The sequence below is a fragment of the Syngnathus floridae genome, chromosome 1 (genome assembly GCF_059516105.1).
Source record: "Syngnathus floridae isolate MCC-2025c chromosome 1, RoL_Sflo_1.0, whole genome shotgun sequence".
Classification (NCBI taxonomy): Eukaryota; Metazoa; Chordata; class Actinopteri; order Syngnathiformes; family Syngnathidae; genus Syngnathus; species Syngnathus floridae.
In genome coordinates this window covers 4,125,129-4,145,797 of record NC_142413.1, presented here as the reverse complement: position 1 = coordinate 4,145,797, position 20,669 = coordinate 4,125,129, and the positions used below count along the sequence as shown (strand labels likewise).

Genomic DNA, 20,669 nt, shown 5'->3' with positions numbered 1-20,669 from the left:
CCGCCGTGTGCGCTCCTCTGTTTTCCTCTGTCAAGCTTTCCTCCCGCTCCCTCGCCGCCGTGGCCGCGTTTTGCCTCGTGTGGATATTAAGCTGTAACAGGCAACGCGCTCTGTTGCTCTCTGATGTATGTGTGACCTGCTTTCCGCCAGAGCCAATCTAGCCGCCCGCCCGCCCGCCTTTTCTGGGTTAGCGTAGCAATACTCGCTTGCATCCTGCACTAAGTGTCAGGAAGGTGAGTGAGGGATTACCCTTTAATGGCCTTTGTTACGCTCTTACAGCTAATTTATTGCATTTCATATTATTTTAAGTAGCACATTTGTACCAGTGTGTAGCCATTGCTAGCCTTCCGACATAAAAGGCCGCCCAAAAATCGTGAGCGTCCATTATTTTGGTAGCCTCCACAGACTTGGACAAATGAAGCCAGAAAAGGTTAATGATGAAATGGAGATACAAATCCAAACAAACAATAGTACATTTAAATTTAAAAAGCAAATAAAACTAACAGTGAAGGTTCTGTACAAGTATGGGGTGAAAAATGAGTTTTCTTTATTTTCATTTTTGTGTAACGCATTGAGATGCCGTTAGATGGCGCCAAAGTCCCGCCCAAAAGGTAAGGTGTTAGCCATTTTTTAAAGTGGAATCGTGATGAGTTTGGGATCATAGTTTCTGACGCATTCACGATTTCAACTTTTGCACTGGTGCTTACAATTATTATAAGACTTAGATTAAACTTAAAATTAGAATAAACAGTTTACGCATAATGATTTAATGCTTCATTAATTTACTTGATCGTGCTGCTCCTTGTGGTGTGCCCACCCTGGCCATCGGGGGGCAGTATAATACTGCTCAATCTGCGGCTATCTAGTGGTCCATGGCAGTATTGCAGGTGGTCCTTGAAATTGGACATGGATTTTTAAGAATAAAATTGATTTATTTATTTAGACTCTATTTATTTTCCAACTAATTTTGTGAATCATTTGACCAATGATGTCGAATGGAGCTGAGATTTCCAAAATAGCCATAGAGATGCAATTAAATAGCCTGTATAGGTCGAGCCTCCTTTGGTGCAAAATAAAATAATATTCCGCCAAAGCAGTGGTTCCAGAGTTGCTTCTTGGTTATAATGATGGTCCCTAGGACAAAACCTCTGCTGTACAGTGCAGCTACAAAGACAAATAGACTTCTTCTGTGACTCAGTCTTTTTTTTTTTTAGAGGATAAAGAATTTTCATAGTCTTGTGTTCTCTTCATTTCTAACCCAGTTAACATGGTTTGATTTTCGAATCACGCAACACCACGTTGTTGCTTTAAATGAAAATGTACACAGGCTGAATGTGGCACTAATATGACGATGATGAGGAATATGCTGCCTTTTGTTGTTGTGTTTGGCTGCTGTTGTTTATCCACAAGCTAAAGCGGGCGGCGGTTCATGCGAGGGTGAGCGCCCCGAGGCGGCAGGCAGATTTGAATCTCAAAACACCGCCAAGGTTCCCAAGCGACGGGTGGGGAAAAACGTTTTGGGGCTCACTCGCCATCCACTTTGGCCTGAGACTCGCTGACCTGTGATATTGGTTGGCCCCTTTTTTTTTTTGTTGCCGTGCCTTTTCTTGGCCGTATTCGCACTATTTCCCTTAAAGGCTATTTCAGGCCGCGCTCTCAGCTGTCTTCAAAAAAATGAAGCCCGGCCCGAAGGGAAGAGCGACAGCAATTTGCACGAGAGCGAGGGGACGAGTTTGGCGGCCCGAGCGGCCGTGAAATACGGCCCCGGCGACGGTTATTGCGGTTGTAAAAGGCGGCGACATAAAATACTAAACAGAGAGCGGCGGCGTCTATTTATGGAGCAGATAATCGGCGCATTAATCAGTGGCCGTCATTCGCCGCAAATGCTTTGGCCCAGTCGCAGGCAGCTTTATGTGGCGCGGCGGTGCAACGTGTGATTGGCTGAGGCACAAACAAGGACCAACGATCATGTGATGTACGGAGGGACAATTTTAGGAAAGGCCCAGCATGCAAGTGCTAAAATTACTCGTATTTCCCATCATCACTTTCAAAGTTGGCGGTCAATGACAATCATTGGTCCAACTGTTTTTGACGACTTTTTGGGCTCTGATGGCAAAATGTCGATGAGAAATACAAAAAGAATTTTCCTGAAACGATGGCGTGGAAGGGGTTAAAGCAGCTCGCCATTATGCTGCATTGTTTCGCCTCCCTGACAATATCGCGTCGCTCTCGCTCGCTCGCTCTCTCACGCTGTCTTTGTGTTGCTTGAGGCTTCATCGGGGCTAAATGGAATTTAATGGACCTCAAGTGATTGGTGTACTTCCACAAATAAAGTGTCCATTCATATGTTAACCAAACAAACACGTGTATTGTTTGCTTGAGTCACACTCATGCAGACTAAGGAGCTTATTTAAATGCATATTTTAAATGCATGAGGGTTTATATAGACCGTGTGTGTGTATATGTATACATAAATGTATATGTATATATATATATATATATATATATATATATATATATATATATATATATATATACATACTGGCAAAAGTATTTTTTTTTTTATGTTGAGGCAGTGTTGTTGGCAGATGCTGAATGTCGTAAAACTAAAAAGTAATCTGTAAGTAACTAAGTAGCTTTTTCAAGGTGCCTGTGGCAAGACTGGCAAGAGATGAATCTGTTTGAAGCTCCCCCATTTGAGTCTCCAAATCTTCTTGTTTCACACGCAAGCACAAGCGATGCCTCTTAATTTGCGTCCAATTCATCGAGTTGCGCCCGATAAGGGAGGTAAAATGAAGCAAAAGCTCTTTCCTTACTCCATTCTCTTTTCCAGCAGCGCCGCAGAATATAAATGCAAATACTACGGCGCTATTGGAGGCTCTCATTTAATGGAATCAATAATCATATGCAGAATGGCGGCGAGGGACGGAAAATTACCAGCAGGAATTTGATATACAGTACAGTACGTGCTGTTGTTTACAATTGGCCCGCCCCCAAGGGCGCCTGCCCAAACTTCATTTGCCGCCGTCAGTCTCCCGCTCCAAATAACACAAGGTTGTAAAATGGCTGAAAACGGCAACATAGCCGCCACATCGTTTTCGTGAATGTAAATTGAAATCGGGAAAGAAGCTGCTATAAATTTCTCCACTGCTAAATCCACGCTCAAATAAAGAAAAACTTTCAAAAATGGAAATATAATGCAGATGGATTTAATATCATATCTGGATTTTCAATTACATTATTTTGATTTATTTTCATCTTCTGGTTAATTGTTTTGTGTCGTCTCATTTGTTATTTCATTAAATTTAGTGATAAAATTCTTTGTATAAAATACCCTATGAATTGATTTTTGTGAATCTATTAAATGTTTTCACATAAATGTTGAGAAAGTGCAAAGACAGAAGAAAAATTAGTTTTGAATTGTTGAGATTTATTGGTACCTTTTTTTTACTTTTATCGTTTTTGATATTTTAACTATGCAATTAATTGTTTAATTTTGTCTCGTTTGGTTCAGCTAACTGGTTTAATTTTAATTCATTATTATTTTCTTTATTTTTTAAAATTTATTCTTTAAAACCCTAATCTGAACCTCCAACTCTATTTTGAAGACCTAACCCTGCTTTGAAAATCTAATTTAGAACCAAAATCAGAGTTCAAACCGTACTCTCGTTTATTCTCCAAAAAAACAAACGGCCCCTCATTAACGCCACACCTGGACAGAACGAACGCCCTCCCCCAAGGAAAACATGCTGACTTCTCCTCAGCCACACACCAAAAATAGAAGGCGTTTTGTTGCATAAACACAGCAAGCCCGTGAGGTGAGTCTCTTCGACTTCCTGTGGTTGATTTTCTCGTAATTTGTCTCATTGTTGTCGGCACAGCTGTTCTCATCCCAGTTGGCGATTATTCAAATTTATTCTTTTTTTGCGGAGGCCATCCGACCCAGTTCCCTCACGAGACTTTACCGTTTCAAGACCGAGGCTTTTTTTTTTTTATTCGCAGTTGAACTCTGAACCTCGTTTTTCTTATTGGAACCTTTTTCTGAAGTTTATCCGTCATTTGGAGTGAAGACGTTTCTTGTCATGTCGATAACAAATTTACGTACTCGCATATAGATAAGCTATGACATCATTGTCAATGAAAGATTCCTAAGTCTTGTTTTCTGCAGTGTTCCGCTCGTTTGTACCAGAAAATGGACTAGATGATCAACCAAAAGTAATAAAGTTAAGAAAACTACTGAAAAAGAAATTTGGGGTGCATAGTAAGCAAAAGAACTGAGATCAGCATTTCCTATCAAATGTCATGTGATGTAATCCTGATGGTGTTTTTCTTTTAAGGACCCTTAGAAATGTCCCAACGAACCTAAAATGGCTGCTTCAGACCAAAATGGTTGACTTCCGCTGTCTTTCTGGGAATGCGTTCGCTCTTCACAAGAGACCAGTTGATTGCCAGGCACATGTAAAGTGATCACCGCTCATCTGGACCCCTTGGATTGGGTCGATCCGTCGCCAGGCGGTAATCGGACATCGCTTTTAATTCTGCCTCTGCGATCTGGCGCGTTTCCCGATCCACCTTAATCTCCTTCATCATGCGCTACTTGATCAGGAATGACAGGTGGAAAACATTCAAGCGACTTTATTGAGAGTGACGTAAGGGGGGGGTTGCGTCGATGAGGGAGTCGTCAGCCGCCGATGGCAATCAGTCAGCGAACGCATCAGCATGCAGAGACCGCTTTACGATGTCGGAAAGATTTCCACAGGTGGAAGGAATTTTGGCCCCAGTCGGGTTCTTGAACTTCACCCGATAGCTTTCTGGGTAAATGTGCGAAGGCCCTTCCCTGAGTAGATCAGTCCGGACTTTGTTCCCTGCAACACAGCGGTGATACATTTTTCCTCCGGGTGTATTATTCATATTTGACAGGAGTCCTAGCAGCGACTTGACAAAGTGCCCTTGGTGTGTCCGACTTAATGGTTCAAGTATGGACGCTTTGAACGTGGCCGGCGGAACTCTGCCAAGCGTGGCTCCCGTCCAGCTTCTCAAAGATGTCAGCGGCTGTTAGCTTGAAGTACCATTAGCGCTATCGGGCTACGGGATGACTTGATTGTCTATTCCGGAGCAACCAAAACTTGTAATGCTCCTTTTTCATGTTCTGTCCAATCTGCAGTTTTTGTGTTTCGTTAATGCTCTCATCAAGTTTGTTAAATTGCTTTTTAGCGTGATTACAGGGTAGGTGGGGAGGGGGAGGGGGGGAGCACGGGTGTTTTCTTCTCCTTCAAACTCATTTGTCATGCATGGGACAAAAGCGAAAAGGGATTTCAAGGACGAGATTTTCGACACGTCTGCTCTATTGATTGGTTAACGAGCCCGCATTCAGAGCCACTTCCGCATCGAGGGGCACGGACACAATGGAGCACATTTGCCCGCCGCACAATGTGGGCACGCGGCGGTCGAGAAAAGGGGGACGGGCACACGCTCGGGCACGCTGCCAGGGTGGAGGACGATGCCAGACGAGAGGACTGACAATTGGGAAAAGAGGCAATGTGGGGGACAAAAAAAAGGGAAGGGAAATGTTTTTGGGGAAGCTGAGGTAAAACTTCAGTTAAGCCATGTTGCCATTTTCAATCCATTGCTTAGTGATAATTTTCTTTTACTTTTGTCTGGATAGTGTTTTGCAAAAAGATACATTTAGGAAACTGTTCAATTGGGTGGCTTTTAGCCTCCAAGACAACAGGTGGCAGCATACTCCCAGAAAGTCATTGAAATAACTCAGACAATTGTTCTATTCCTTAATAATAATAATAATAATAATAATAAGAATAAATAATAAAAAAATCTAATTTATTTCATTTAGGAGATTTAGGACCATCTCATCTTCCAAAAAACAAAATGGCAGACAACAGATAATCACAAGTATACAACATAAGACATTTTGAGCTTTTTAAATCCTTTGCTCGACGCCATATTTGCCCGAGAAGACTGATCCTCGCTGATATTTGCGAAGACGGTCCGAAGCATCTTGATTCCACAAATCATTCATCCGATCCTAAAACGTTTGCAGACCACTTAAGTTGGGACGCCATCAAAAGCTAGCAGCCACTGTTTTTTATTTCTTTGGGTTGCAGACATGTCTAAAAATGCTCGGCCCGGCGCGCCTTCGCTCTCTTTCTGTCGTCTCGTGGCTTTAAAAATACAGTCCGTCTTGCGCGTTTGCTTTCATCGCTTGTGACACCCTCCTTGTCGCTCGCTCGCGCCGGTTAGCCGCACTGTGTCGTCCTCGGCTCGACTAAGCTGTCTGCCCCCCCCCCCCCCCCTCCCGTTCCCTCCCCACCCCAACTTGCCGCCTGTCTGTCTCTCGCTCGTCCTACCTGTCTTCTCCTGTATGGATCATTGCCTTTGCGTTTCTCTTTTCGCCATTCTCAGCCTGTCCCCGAAGATTTGCGGCGACCTGGCTGTTTGGTTTTAGCATCTGTCACGAGCTGTCTCGTCTCGTCACCCAGCCACCCTGATTTTTGTACTTTTATTATATTTTTCTCGATGAGTTTCTGCTCGGATAAAAGAGGGCCGATTACTTTCAGTCATTTGAGGTGTAACTTTGGAAAAACTCTTCAAAAAGTTCATCCAGTTGTAAAATGCGCCTGATGGAGAGTGCTTTGCTTTCTTATCGTTTGATCGCCTTTTGATGGACTCGAACAAAAACAAAACAACTGATTATCTCCAAATTGAACATGGATGGCAGAAAAATGTTCAATTCAATTTCAATGTGTATTTTTTGTGGATGGATTATTTTCAGTTGAATGTCGAATTGCAATCACTTGATGATCCTATCTCCACCAATTGTGTTTGTTTTCATCTAGCCAGCCGGCAAGCACTCACCGCCGCCGCCGCTGCTGCCTCGCTCCTGTACTCAGAAGTCATTTTCGTGGGCCGTAAAACATTGAGCTGTTAAATTTCTTTATGCGTCCCGCTCCGGCCTGCGGCCCTCGAGGTTTCCTGGTGCTTTTTAAATTGAATGATTGCCTGCAGCTCTTGGCTTGTTTAACCTCTGCAATGGCAGTGACTGTATTTTTAGAAGTTTTGCACCCCTCCCTCGCACCTGAAGTACGCCAAGTGTGTGACTAAAGAAGGAAGGACAGTTAGCTGAGGGGGGGGGGGGGGGGGGGGGGGGGGGGATGGTTACTGCCTAGAGCTGTGCATGAGTGCAAGACAGCACGAGCGTGTGTGCATGCAAGCATGTGCATGTGACATGACTAGCGTTTTTTATTTATGACCCTCACCTCCATCCAGGCTACCAATTTGTCTGGAGCGGAGGGAAAAAAAAGCCCCCCCACTGGAAAAAAAAAAAAAAAGGCAATTGGGCGATTCGGAGGTGAGCGCTGTTCTGCGCCCGTTAGCTTTTATGGCATACTAAAGAAGAAGAGAGTGAGAGTGAACATCCTTCCTGTCTGGATTGACATCCCCCCCCCCCCCCCCCCCCCCCCCCCCCACACACACACACCCACACACACAACTCTTCGGACATCTCGCCACCTTGGATGTACGCTAGAACTGCGGGCTGGCCAGTTAGCATGCGGCAAAACAAGAGCGACAAATTACTTGACAGCTGCGTAAACATAAACACAGCTGCTCTCTGAGAATTCACATTACTTTGCATTACATAGCTTGCTTTATTATTTTTTTACTTCAAGTGAAAAGTGTTGAACATTCATTCAAAAAAAATACATAAAATCACATTCAAATTTAAGAAAGTCTAGCAATGTTCCTTTAAAGACTTTAGCAATGAACTTAAATAGTCAAAATGATACATTTTGAAAACTGGGGTGCTCGCTAACACAAGCCCCGCCTACTTCTGCCAGCCTTGCTAAAGAAATTATGAATGTTGTCTTAATAATATAATCTGAGTCCATTTTGGAAATAGCCAAGCTTGGTGCACTGGCGGAGCTGGGGTTTTTCCTCTTGGGGGGGGCTGAGATCTCAACAAAAAACATTTACAAGCCTCAAAACTTCGTCAAAAATGTTGATCAAAAATCAGTGTGTGTTCCCTATGGAAGTCATGTAGAAATCTGGAAAATAATCCCCAGAAAAATTTGAAAATAAAAGTCTATTTTCTGGCCTGGCATATTTTAGGCGGGGGTCTCATGGCCCTTCGGCCCCCCCTCTAACACCGCCAGTGGCAAGATTGACAATATGGCACCAGCGCTTGTGACTGTCCAGTCTTTACCTTGCATTGACACTCAAACAATATAGAATTATGATCACCGTTGCTCCAACGGCTTTTAATAATCAAAATGTGCCGTTACATCCTCCATTTCAGCGGTGCGGAATATTAGCGGACTAGCCAGGACGCCTCTCAGGCTGTTGTTTGTTTTCTCGGTAACACATGCAGAACTCTCCTTCAATGTTTACTTCTATATTTCCGCTTTGGGGTGTGTGCGTGTGCATTATATGAGTTCACCATGCCCCCCCCCCCCCCTTACATTACTTGGGTACGCAATATATGAGAGTGCAAAGGGAAGCAACCCAGGCCACGCTTGTGATTCAATACGCACCCCCCGTGGACCGAGGCTTACGGGAGTGCATGTGCTGATGAAAAAGTAATGTAGTGTGTCTGCAAGGTACTGCTGGCTTTTCCCTCGTGCTTCCTGAACTCCAACAACTCATCTTCCACACTGGGCTGCCTTCCTTTTTTTTTTTTTTTCCTATCTCTTGCTTTTTTTTTCTTAAATTGAAGCTAAAAACAGATCCGGAAAAAAATGCGGATCTTTCGGTTTTCACGTCATCCTGTGAAGTCAGCCTCACGTTTTTTTTTTTGTTTTTTTTCCCCCCCAAGTATAAATAAACCTATGATTATGAATATGGATCAAAAAGTCCCAAATGTTTTTTCATTTTGGAAATTGTTTTAGGGAAACATGTTTGAATAAGCGTCCCTGGATTCCCAACATTATTTGCATCTTTTGGTCTGGAATAAACTAACAAAAGACAAAATATTATCACAAGAAATCATGATGGGATAAGTTAAATCCGGCCGTTTTTGCTGCTCTAAAAAGTTTGCAAATTTATCAGATGAGTTTCTCCGCTCTTTACCGTATCTACGTATTGTGCTTTAAATTAACCTCCAAATTTCAACTATATATTCACAAAAAACCCAAATAAAATAAAAATCTTGGTGGCATTTGGGTGAAAAATGGCGGCAAAATTTTATGACTCGGCCTAAAACAGTTCAACTCAATAACTTGGTTCCTCGTATTAAATCCTAACATTCCCGCATCGTTTACGATCTCGTTTAACTTCCCGACACGATCAACATCATTTCATTCACCTTGCTTCGTAAACATGATGCTTCCTGAACATTCTCAAATTATTTTGCCAATTTCCTTAAGCACACAACAGCATAGGGCTGCCTTGAATTCATTTTCCGCTTCCACCGACGAGCGGCGCCGCTCGGGAGCCGAAGCCCATTTAGCGAGCGCCGCTTGTTTGGCGTTTGCGGTGCCAACACATACAAAACAGAACATTAGCATAAAGCCGGGCAAAAAGCGGGCCCAAAGAGCCGTAATTGCTATTGACAGAATTAACAAACACATTAGCGCCTCGCGTTAATTAGAAAGTCAAATGTAAAAAGTGTCATGAATGGCGGACAGCTGTCATCCATCATCTCGTTTTCCCAAACTTGCTCCGTTGGGCTCGTGGCTGCTTGTCGAGACGTTACCCAAGCGGTCAGACAAACTCGGTCGGGTCGCGGCCGTTTAACTCGGGGAGAGGTGATTGATTGATTGTTTTTTTGCCTTCCAATTAGAGAAGTGTTGGATCAACGCGGGCTAAAAGTAAAAACAAATGTCAAGTCGATGCTGATCGCGCGAACAGAACAATTCAACCATTTATCACGTGTAAACAGGTTGTGAATATTTTAGATTTAATTTCTGCTTTTTTTTTTTCTTCCAGGCACTGGTGGGAGTGGACATGGAAAAACACTTTGCTTCTCAGGTAGGTCCACATTTTAATTTTTACATATTTGAATCACACATCAAGAAATTAGTTGGAATTAGGTGGAATTTGAAACCTTTGAGAATTTTCCAATCATCGCTCTCCAATCAACCTGCACATGCACAGTGATTAAATCAGGACTAGTTTTGGATTTTTCAACGGTATTTTGTTTTTAAAATTCAATTAATTTGTTTTTTTTAACCAGGTTTGATAGTTTTTATTAAATTTTTTTCCCCCCTGAACCAAATCCTTCATTTTAATTTAGTTGTTAGTTTTAGTGTTATTTTTTTAATAGTATATAGAGTTTGAAAGTGCAAGATCAAAAAAGTAAAATTATTAAATATTAATTAGATTAATTTTTGTGTACTGAAGTAAACTGAAAATATATAACTGAAAAGTTTATGAAAATATATTTTTATATTTTAATCATTTTGTTAGTTTTCCTTAACTGTAATACCTTTGGCCTGGACACCCTTGATTTTGATTTTTCTCATCACTTATTTGACTGAAAATTGAATAAGACGAACTGATCTAAAAGGGAATGAAGGGATGAGGAGGTAAGTTGTATTATTTACATTGTTTTAGTTCTATTTTCCATGTTCAATGCTTCATTTGTTGATATGCAGATTATACTGTTTACAAAACAATATGTTGTTTGTGTATGCACATGCTAATGAAGGTAAGTGGCTAATGCTAAACTAAAAAAAAAAAAAAAGACGATGAATGACTTTGAATTGAGTTGAATGGCCAGGATGTAAAAACAGCTTCACCATCTTACCGCATTGTTTCACGTATCTCACGAGATTGATTGGGGCACTTGTAAAATTCCTATTGCTCGTCGTATTTCTCTTTTTAAGACTCCCCAGACGGGGAAGAAAGGCGAATGCCCCCCCCCCCGCGTTACATGTCCGATCGTTCATCTCTCCGCCGCCGAATTCATTTCAATTAGTGCCCCCGTAGCCGCTGCTCTCCCTCTGCATATCGATCCGCGGGCCCCCGCTATCTCCCGCGCACACGCGCAAGATCACAAGGGTTGGTGTGTGTGCGTGTGTTTGTTGAAACACAGCGGGCACCTTCGCCACGCCGATCAACAATAAATATGAGCAGCGGCAAACAATTACCCCCTTAACGAGGGATTAATTGTGTCAAGATGGAGTGAGGGCAGCGCAGAGGTCGCTTGACGCCGTCCATTCCTAATGTGTTTATTTTCATGAGTTAGGCAGATCAGTCTTTTGCCTAAGTAGCCGGCTGGCCGTTTTGTCGCCGAGTCGCCTTTGCTTGCTCGGAATGTGAGGAAGGAGAGCCGTACTCGGTGAAATACAACATGAGGACACTCACAAGGAGCTGCTGTAGACCACAACTCGCGTCTGAACACTCACGCGCTTGTGTTGTCACTTATAAGGCCCTTAAAGGCACACACCCATCAAATACGAAACTTGGATTGGATGCAAAATCGGTGATTGGTTGTAATCGGTCCGATTTCTGATCAGATTAGTCATGATTATTTTTTATTTAAACTCGCTAATTGGTGATTGGCTCGTAAATTTTGATTGCGTAAGTAGTAAATAAACTTGAGAAAAACACTTCACTGCTGTTTTGTTACATCTCAAAAGAAATTCAAATAAGGAATGTCGATCCCTTTGCGTCCTTCGAGGATTTTCTATTTCTTTGGGAAAACATTTGGACACCACAGGATTAAACCGTAAACATAGCACAAGCTGTATTTATGCACATGCCGGAGCAGCTCAAAGGACTATTATGAGCGTGGGAGCAGATCAATGTTCTAAATGCCTTTAACGTCGCCACTTCAACTCATTTGTCACTTATCGATGATGGCGGCGGCGGTGAGGCGAGTCCTCAGCGCCGCCGCCGCCATCGCCTTGATACATTTGTCGCTTCTCTAACGCGCCTTGTCAAGCCTCCTAAGTGTGTCGTCAAGCCCGAGTCATAACTTCAGGCCAAGCTCTGTCATGTTAGCCGACGACAAGCGATTAGGCGTTCCGCTCGCGCCCACGCGCCGGCCGAACCCAACGCGCCGACCATTTGTTTTCGGGCTCGGTACAAGAGCGAGTCGAAGCGGAGCGCTCGCCGTCCCCCGTGGCTGATGGAGGCGTGCGGCCCGCGTGTTTGCATTAGATTTGTGCACACGTGAGGGCGGGCGGGGAAGCGGGATCCAAATTGAATCGCTTTCTCAGCCGACATTGTTTCAGATGCCGTCATTGACAGCTCGCTGCTAAAAGTTGGGTTGGATTTTGCATTCGTGCTGGGTAGTCGTTTGATGGAACATGGCCTTGCTCTTTCATTCCACGGCTTTACATGAAGTCCACTGTCATGGAAAGCCTCACACTTGTTACATGTTGGACATATCAACTTGTCATCTTTGCCTACTGAAACGAATGAAAAGAATCTGTTCTGACCTTCCTTCCATAAAATAAATAATACAACATATATTTAAGACATACTGTAATTAAATACAATGTCAAGATTTATATTTTTTTGTTTCTATTAATTGTGCTGCTCCTTGTGGTGTGCACATGTTGGCCACCGGGTGGCAGTATGATATAGTACCCAGTCACCACTACGGTCAGAGATTCTATTAGCTGTTTGCTGCAGAGGATAAAGAATATATGCATTTTAATATTGTGATATTCCTCCTGACTCTTGTTCATTGCTGCATGAGTCAGCAGTAAATAATCACCGCCAGGACAAATAAAAAATAAAAATGCAAAAAGTGAACCGCGACAAGGAAACAAGCAAATAAGGACAGCGTAGCATTTGCCCGTGTGTTCGTTGATGACTTCCCCGTCAGCTTGTTTACGCGAGTACGTTATGCGTGTAAGAGTTCTCTCCAGGGTTTGTTTCTTCCTCTCCTTTCCTCCTTGACAACCTCTCAGCCCCCCCCCCCCCCATCCCCCCTAAAGCTCCACCTAGCTATTTATAGCGGAGAGAAGGCCGAGACCATCAAAGCTGTTTCCATATATCAAAGCCCATCCGATCGTCTCCTCTTTCTCATCCGTGTCTTCTAAAAGTGGAAGGCAGGGAAAACCCCAGAAGGAGTCGGGAACCGCCGCTGGGAGAACAGCTCGGTAGGGGTGGGATGCACGAGGATACGAGTGTGGGAACGTGCGAAAAGCGAGTGAGTGGGTTTTCGTGTTTCCTCAAGTGCAATTCTTTGGGGTAGCGGCGGCTTGGGGGTTTGATGTGTTGATGCCATGCGGCGTTCATTGTCACCTAATGAAATTACAATGAGCCCTGGGAGGCCCATAGTGGGCGGGGCCCGTGAGCCGCCACCGCCTGAATCCATTTTGAACCGACGCTTTCCCTTCGGCGTGTGACGCCTCCGCCCCAGTCCTCGTACAAACATGGAAAACAAGACGAGTGCTCCGCGGGGACGGAGATTCTTCCCATACCGAGTGTCGAAGTGGAGTGCGGCATGAGTTTATTCACCATAAAGTTCCGGTTGTGACGGACGGTTTCTCAGGAAGAGCCGTAAACATGTTCCTGGGGCATTTTGACCCGGGGCGTGTCTGACACAGAAAAATGGGTTGCTAGGGTTGCGAAGGGTTCAAAGATTTCTGCCAAGTTTCCATGGGAGGGTTGAAAGTTAAATATGAATTAAGAATTACTAACTCACTAAAATTTGGTCTCACTGGTGCTTCTAGAATGATTTTCAAAGAATTTAAATTTTTTTACATTTTTACATTTTTTTAAATGTTTAATTTTGTAATTTTTTTGTAATTTTTTTTTTTTTAAATCAGGCTTGTGCTAAAATGTAAACCATATTTACAATCACTGGTGCTTCTAGTATGATTTTTTAAGAATTTTAAATTTTTTAAATTTTTAATTTTTTAAATGTTTTTATAATTTAATTTTTTTCTTAAATCAGGCTTATGCTAAAATGTAAACCATATTTACGCCCCATAGCAAACTGTTTTTTTTAAATTGATTTCACTGAAAATGAGTCAATATACAACAACAACATACTAATAATGTAAAATATATACCTGTGTGTGATCATCATGTTTGCCACGCTGGCTTCGCTATATCATTTCAAGTGCCCATTCAAGATATGCAAATTAGTTGTGAAAAATAAAAAGAGCACAAAACCTTGTTTTTCATTACCCAGCGGGATTGCGGAAACAAGTGCGCGTTCATTTTGTTTGTTTGTTTGTTGTCAGGAGAGCCAAAGAGCCAAGCCGAACCTTAAATGCACTCAAATGAAAACAAAAATTCCCTTTCATCTCTTTAGATTGTACAAAAGGAACCTCGCTTCGTAAAGAAGACGTGTACAAAGCTTATGTACAGTGTGGCACGTTCACAAACTGCTACCCAAAAAATATTGTTAGAATATATTTTTTATTTTGCCTTGCTTTAATGTGCCGTTAAAGTCAGACAGCATGGCAAAAGAGAATCGGTTCTCAATTGCCTTCCCTGGAGAAATAAAAGTTCAATCTAATAAATATCATAAAAGTGCCACGCTCATAATGCTTAGTCAGGTTCAGGCGCAACACTCAAAATTACAACAACCAATTTGAGCAATCACCACAAAACCCGATGGACGCACAAAATAGTCAAAAACAGATGCCTGATATAGAAAAAGAAGTCAGCCATTTTGGCTCGAGGCAGCCATTTTTGGTGACTTTCACAACTATTTTATGTCGATACCTTCAAAATCCTGTCAACCAATTTGACCCATCACCACGAAACTCAGTGGACGCACAAAAAAAAACTCAAAAACATGCCTGATATTGAACAGAAAGTCAGCCATGTTGGCTCGAGGCGGCCATTTTGGCTCGAGGCGGCCTTTTTTCGTGACTCTCTTAACATCCACTCATCCGATTGACTCAAATTAGGCATTGTAGCGCCACCTGTTGCTTTGGAGTGTGATTGACAGCCTGGGAGAAAATGTTAATGTGGATGGGAATCGTTTTGACCCCTGCTATGGGAATATACGCAGTATATACATATATTTTGTGCCTCATTAACAAGCCTCCCGTGGAGCGTTCCGTTGAATCCCAAGCACATGAGCATCTTGTATGTGTGCAAAACAAAACGCCGTCACGGGCTTTGGAGGCAATTATGTCCTGTCAGGCTGGTGTTAAAGGTGTACAAGCCTCGCACACACCCGACTGCTGCAGAATGATGCATCACATACCCAATGTGTGTGTGTGGGAGGGGGTGGGGGGGGTAAGGGGCACGCCTGCACTTGCGCGTGTTGAAATATGGCCCCCATATTTCACTGTGCACACAGCATTTGTAAATGCCAAGTGCTTTCCCGCGTCCGCTCGCCCTTCCACTCTCACTCTCTCGCTCGCTCGCTCACGACTGGACCATCCCCGCCGAGGCGTCGGCTTTTAAGAAATTGAAGGAATCATCCACCAGGAATTGTGGAGGAGGGTGGGGGGGGGATGCAAGTGCCTGCCGCCAAATATTGGGCAGATATTGTCAACAAAGACAAAAAAACAGGTCACTTTTTTTGTGCAGGGTTGAATTTTTGGAGGGTTTTCCTTTGCGGGTGTGTGAGTGTGCGTGTGCATGCATGTGTGTGTGTGTGTGTGTGTGTCTCGATTGGCGGTAACCATGAAATCACCTTTATCACAAAGGATGATGGGAGCCAAAGATGAGAGCACTTGCTTGCCCCCTCACTCTTACCTTCTCGTCTCTCTCTCTCTCTCTCTCTCTCTCTCTCTCTCTCTCTCTCTCTCTCTCTCTCTCTCTCTCTCTCTCTCTCTCTCCCTCTCTCCCTCTCTGTCTCTCTCTCTCTCCCTCTCTCCCTCTTTCCCTCTCTCTCTCTCGCTCGCTCACTCTCTCTCTCACTCACTCTTACCTTCTCGCCTCTCTCTCTCTCTCTCTCTCTCTCTCTCTCTCTGTCTACCCCATTCTCTCTCTCTTCTTCTGTCTGTCTGTCTGTCTCTCTCGCTCTCCACCCACTCCCTCGGCGCTGCACTCATTCAATCTCCCGAACCGTCACAGTAAATGGCTAAATTTATAACTGCCACTTCAGCTGACAATCACACGCTATCACTCCATTCTCACTGTCTGTCTCACTGTAGTGGTTGGAGGAAGAGGAGGAGGAGGAGAGCGCCAAGGCAGCCATGTTGAGGCGGGGCAACCTGAGGCTGTTACCACGAAAAACATGACTCTCACTTTGATATTAACTTGAATGTGCATTTTTTTTTTTTTTTGTGGACTATTTGTCACATACACATTGTGACGTAAACAATCAGAGGGTGCCCGCTATGATACCCTGTGGCACACCAAGGATGTACATCTTTTTTGTTTCACAAAACTTTTGGTTTAAGACCAATTGCAAAATATTTGATCACTTAAGCCTTAAGCGATCAAATATTTTGCAATTTTTTTCATATGCAAAATACCACTTTGTAAGGAGAAGTCTATAAAACGACAAAGGCAACTCTCACTGATGTCATGATTGGAAATTGATCGGTTTATTTGATACCCCTTTCATTGTTTTACTTTGTTTTGCCAACAATAACTTTTTCCATGTTTCTGATTGGCTGGACTGGCCTTGTGGCTTCTCATGCAATCTGTTGTTTTGCCCCTCTTACACCCACCCGATCGATGTTATTCCTCTACAACTTCCCCCGCCCCTTCCTCGCTGCTGTTTCCTTTCCCCCGTGCGGGTTGACCCATGTCAAGGCCTCTGTCTCCCGCCCTCGTTTGACACGCCGCTCGTAATGGTCAGACGGGGGAATTACCACACTCCCGTCCGGTCGCGACCGATCATCCCCCCCCCACCCCTTTGTCACGGAGACACACTGGCGCAAAATGGAGAAAATCAATCGAGCTCTCCAAAGGCCGATGCAGGGAGTTGATTTGGCGTCTTTGAATTTGGATGCAGGAAAAGAGGGAGCGGATAAAAGAAGGAAAGGGGGTATTAGCGACACGCTCAAGCTGGGGACGTTTGTCGCTGCTCGTCACTTTTTCTCGACAGCCAGTGGACATGACAGCCAAGGCGGCTGAGCGGCGAGTGGCAGGCTCCCAGGACCCGAGTGCCGAGTGACAGATGACTCCGTCGTGCTCAGGCCATCATGATGGGTGGGAAGGAGGAGGGGGGGGGCACGGGACGGGCGAAAGGCGGGACGAGATTTCTTGTGACAGTATCAAAACCCAGCAGACTTGACGCTGCCGCGTCCGTCAGCATTTTGGAACAGAACTTAGCGAGAGTTTTTATTTTTTTTTTGGCTCTATTTGACGCTAAATTCCCCATTTTTTTTTTTTTTTAACCTAGATTAGTTAATGCAGGGAAGGGCAAACTCAGTTCCTCGAGGTTCCTGATTCAAATTAGGACTGATGAACCAATCATTTCAATCCATATATTAAAGGAGCCAAACATGGAAAAACATGCAAGATAGCGGACCGTAATGTTCCACGGATGTCAAGTTCGATGATCATTCCGAGGTTTTGCGGTTTTCTGCTTGTAGCTTTCATGTTTGATTCGCATTTCCTGTCCTGTGCCGGAGTTTGTTTACATGAGTCATACCCCTCTCGCCTCTCTCTCATTGACCAAATTCCGGATGCCTCGTGAGATATGCCTCATCCGTACATCACGTTATAACCTTTGTTGCCTTCCTCATCTTTCTGCATCACGAGCACCAGATCCAAAATGGGAAAGACGTCCCAATAACCATTCTTAGCTTTCCAATACAAAATATAACAGTTTCCGTGTTTCCCGCTAAGCTACTAACGAAGCAAATTTTCTGTCCAACAATATTAAAAGCAAAACCTTTTCAATTAGACCAAACCGCATTTCGTTTCCCTCCCCCGTCAATGACTCGGTATGAGTTGTGACAGCACTTAATTCCCACGGAATCGCCGTAACAGTCAATAATGGCGCAAATGGTCTGGCAATGACCTCCAGGGTCGTGTTATTGACCTATTTAGCATACACGCAGGGTGCACACAAATGGACAGACGCTTTATTTGTGTTGTTATTTATTGGCCCTGCAACATGACTGTAATGCCCGTCCGGGGACTCTGCTAGAATGCAGTTATAGATTATCATGATTGCTACTTATTAGTGTGTGTGTGTGTGTGTGTGTGTTCGCACATGCCGCAGTGGGAGAGATTATCCCGAGCTGTTTGAATAAAGAAAAACATTGGCAGTCTTGTACAAATTGTTATTGGAATAGTTTGAACGCCTCCAACATAACCTCAAGGACAAAAACAGCCACTGTTGAAGTTTATATATTTTTTTCCGTCGGGAGACAGCATTACTCCCAGAAATGCGGCAAACGTTTACGCTGCCATTCACTTGGTCCCGGGAATCGATATTTCACTGGGCAGACATGCTCACACAGACTTTTTTGGGGGGTCAGGATTGTAAGAAAAGTCCCCTAAGTAAGAAAAGGCTGTGACATCAGCAAGGAATGGGAAGTGAGATTTTAGGCCCATTTTGAAGAACTTTGCCTACTCCGGTAAAATACGTTTATTGCTCAAGAATGCATCACACGCTACAAAACGGAATAGTGAGAGAGCTTATAATGTGCCTTGGACAATTATCAAATTTAATTGTATTGGTCCCAGAATTTTTATTAGAATAAATAATATTTACCTATTTATGCCAGTGACTTATAGTGATTAACAGAACAAATCATTTTCTATTAGAATATATAGAGATATAATAAATTTCATGACACTTTTGTTGGTTGTTGTGTGGAGTGTTTGAAACTTAAAATATGTGCCTTGACCCAATAAAGGAATCTCTGCACCTTCACCACACCTTTCAAAATGTTGAGTTGAAAACAACCCAATTTGGGTTAAAACTCGGATAAATTGGGTCAAATGCACCCAATTGCCTGAATTTTGTATTTTTTTGCAAAACAACCCAAAGTTGCGCCAAATTATCCCAATGTCTTGGGTCAGTCCAATTTATAACCCAGCATCACTTCTGGTCATTGGTGATTTGGGCAAGGAAGTACACTACAGCGCCAACCAATCAGACTATTCACATCGATATCAATGGAGGAAAAAGCCGGATGTGCTAATCACTCATCCATTCCCCCTTCAGCAGTGACTGTCTCGGAAAATGTCCAAAAACAGCATATGATTAATCACCGCATATGACCGATAATTGGCAAAAAATAAGCAATATACATTCAAGCTAGCCCCCTCAGGGAATGAATGCAAAGGCTGAAGTCATCCACGAGGCAATTAGGCGGAACCTTCCCGGGCAATACGGCAACTCGCAAATATGGCGGAGGTGTGTGCAAAAGACGCAGGATTTCTCTGCGTGTTTTCAGGTACAAAATGTGCCGCCTCGCCGCTACCCGGTATCTCGGCGGGATTAATTGCTCATTTAGCAACTCTTTTCCATATTTCACGCTTGAGAGAGGATCCAAATTAGCTTTGCCATCAGGGTTCACGTCTTCCCCGCAGGGGTTGGGATGACCACAGCAACTTCACGTGAGGTCTGTCGCGATCTTTGGACATTAGCCTTATAGCGCCCGACGAGCCTCGTAGCGCCGCAAAGGTCGCGTGGGTTATTTGGGTCCGGACGTCGCCCAGGCCGGCTCGGAATCGGCCTAATGGGGTGGGAAGGCGAAGTCGATGGCTTTCCCGGGACGCTCGGCTGCGCTGATACATCTCCTGCCTTTCTCCTCATGCGACCAGTCATCCATCCGCACCATTCTGATGACTCGTGTCATTAAAGCCAACGTCCGCCGAGGAGGTAATTAGCCAAAGTGTGGCATTAATCAGAGACTACAGCTTCTCGCGCCTGCCGGGGTGTCTGGGACGTACTTTTTTTTTTCTTTTTCTGCATTGGCCCGCCGCGTCTCCCTCCCTGTTCCGCACTTGGTCGACATTAACCTTCCGAGGCTTGGTCATTTGTCTATGACCGGCCCGTCTTCAAGCTCGCTCGCCGTATTTCTGCCACGGGACGGACCCGTAAATGCCACCGTCGCGAGTGGCCGAGCGTGGCGACTGGACGGGAGGCACTCGGACATCGCACTATTTGAGCTTCAGTGATGATCTTTGTCTTTCTCGGCTGTCACTGGAGGTCGGTTATTTCCATGTCTTTGGCGACATCTACGTTGACTTTGATCTGGTTGCACCCCGAGAAACGGACAATCTCGACAGCGTTGGATCTCTGAATTGTATTTTAAGGGGTTAGGGTTATATTGTATGTATACAACCCGTATATATATATATATTTTTAATAATTTGCTCTCGTGAGTTGGCAACAAGGCATTTAAACGGTCTAATAAAGGAGCCACTTCCTAGTTGGCCGTGGCCGCCGGCAGAAGATGCCTCATGAATGTGTCAGCCGGCGGAGTCGCAGAAACTCTATTAGGCCACACCCCCGTTGGCTCGGGCTCATGAATAACGTATGATGTCCCGCCGCTTCCAGGTGTGACTTCACTAAGAGAAGGAAAAAAAAGAAAATGAATATTCAGTGACAGGTGGTAATAAAATCAAAACGTTGTGTACGGGAGTTGGACTTTGGATGGAGTCTGTGCGTGTTGCTCGGGACTGTTGGACTGGCGCTGATGGAGAGAAATGAGCGACTTTATATGCACTGACAGGGCTGAAATGTTGCTGTGCACTTTTAATGGTTTGTCTGACAGCAGATGGAGCTGTCACCGTGAGCGTACTGATGGAGGCCATTTTGTTTTGGCCGATGGCGGGGGTGATTTGTTTATCTGGGAGGGGCACTGATGAGCAGC

At 44.1% G+C, this 20,669-nt stretch overlaps 1 protein-coding gene across 6 annotated transcripts in view; it reads left to right on the top strand.

The window, feature by feature from the left end:
• The window catches only part of ppargc1a (peroxisome proliferator-activated receptor gamma, coactivator 1 alpha), a 146,521-nt gene that overhangs the window by 48,858 nt on the left and 76,994 nt on the right, over nucleotides 1-20,669 (top strand). For 5 of the 6 annotated variants that reach the window (XM_088372472.1, XM_088372478.1, XM_088372466.1 and 2 more), the window contains exon 2: nucleotides 9,940-9,981. In XM_088372472.1, the coding sequence (XP_088228598.1) occupies nucleotides 9,940-9,981 (42 nt within the window). Of the gene's footprint in view, nucleotides 1-3,790; nucleotides 3,819-9,939; nucleotides 9,982-20,669 lie in introns of those variants that run through there. The other variant, XM_088372497.1, reaches the window with a different exon arrangement.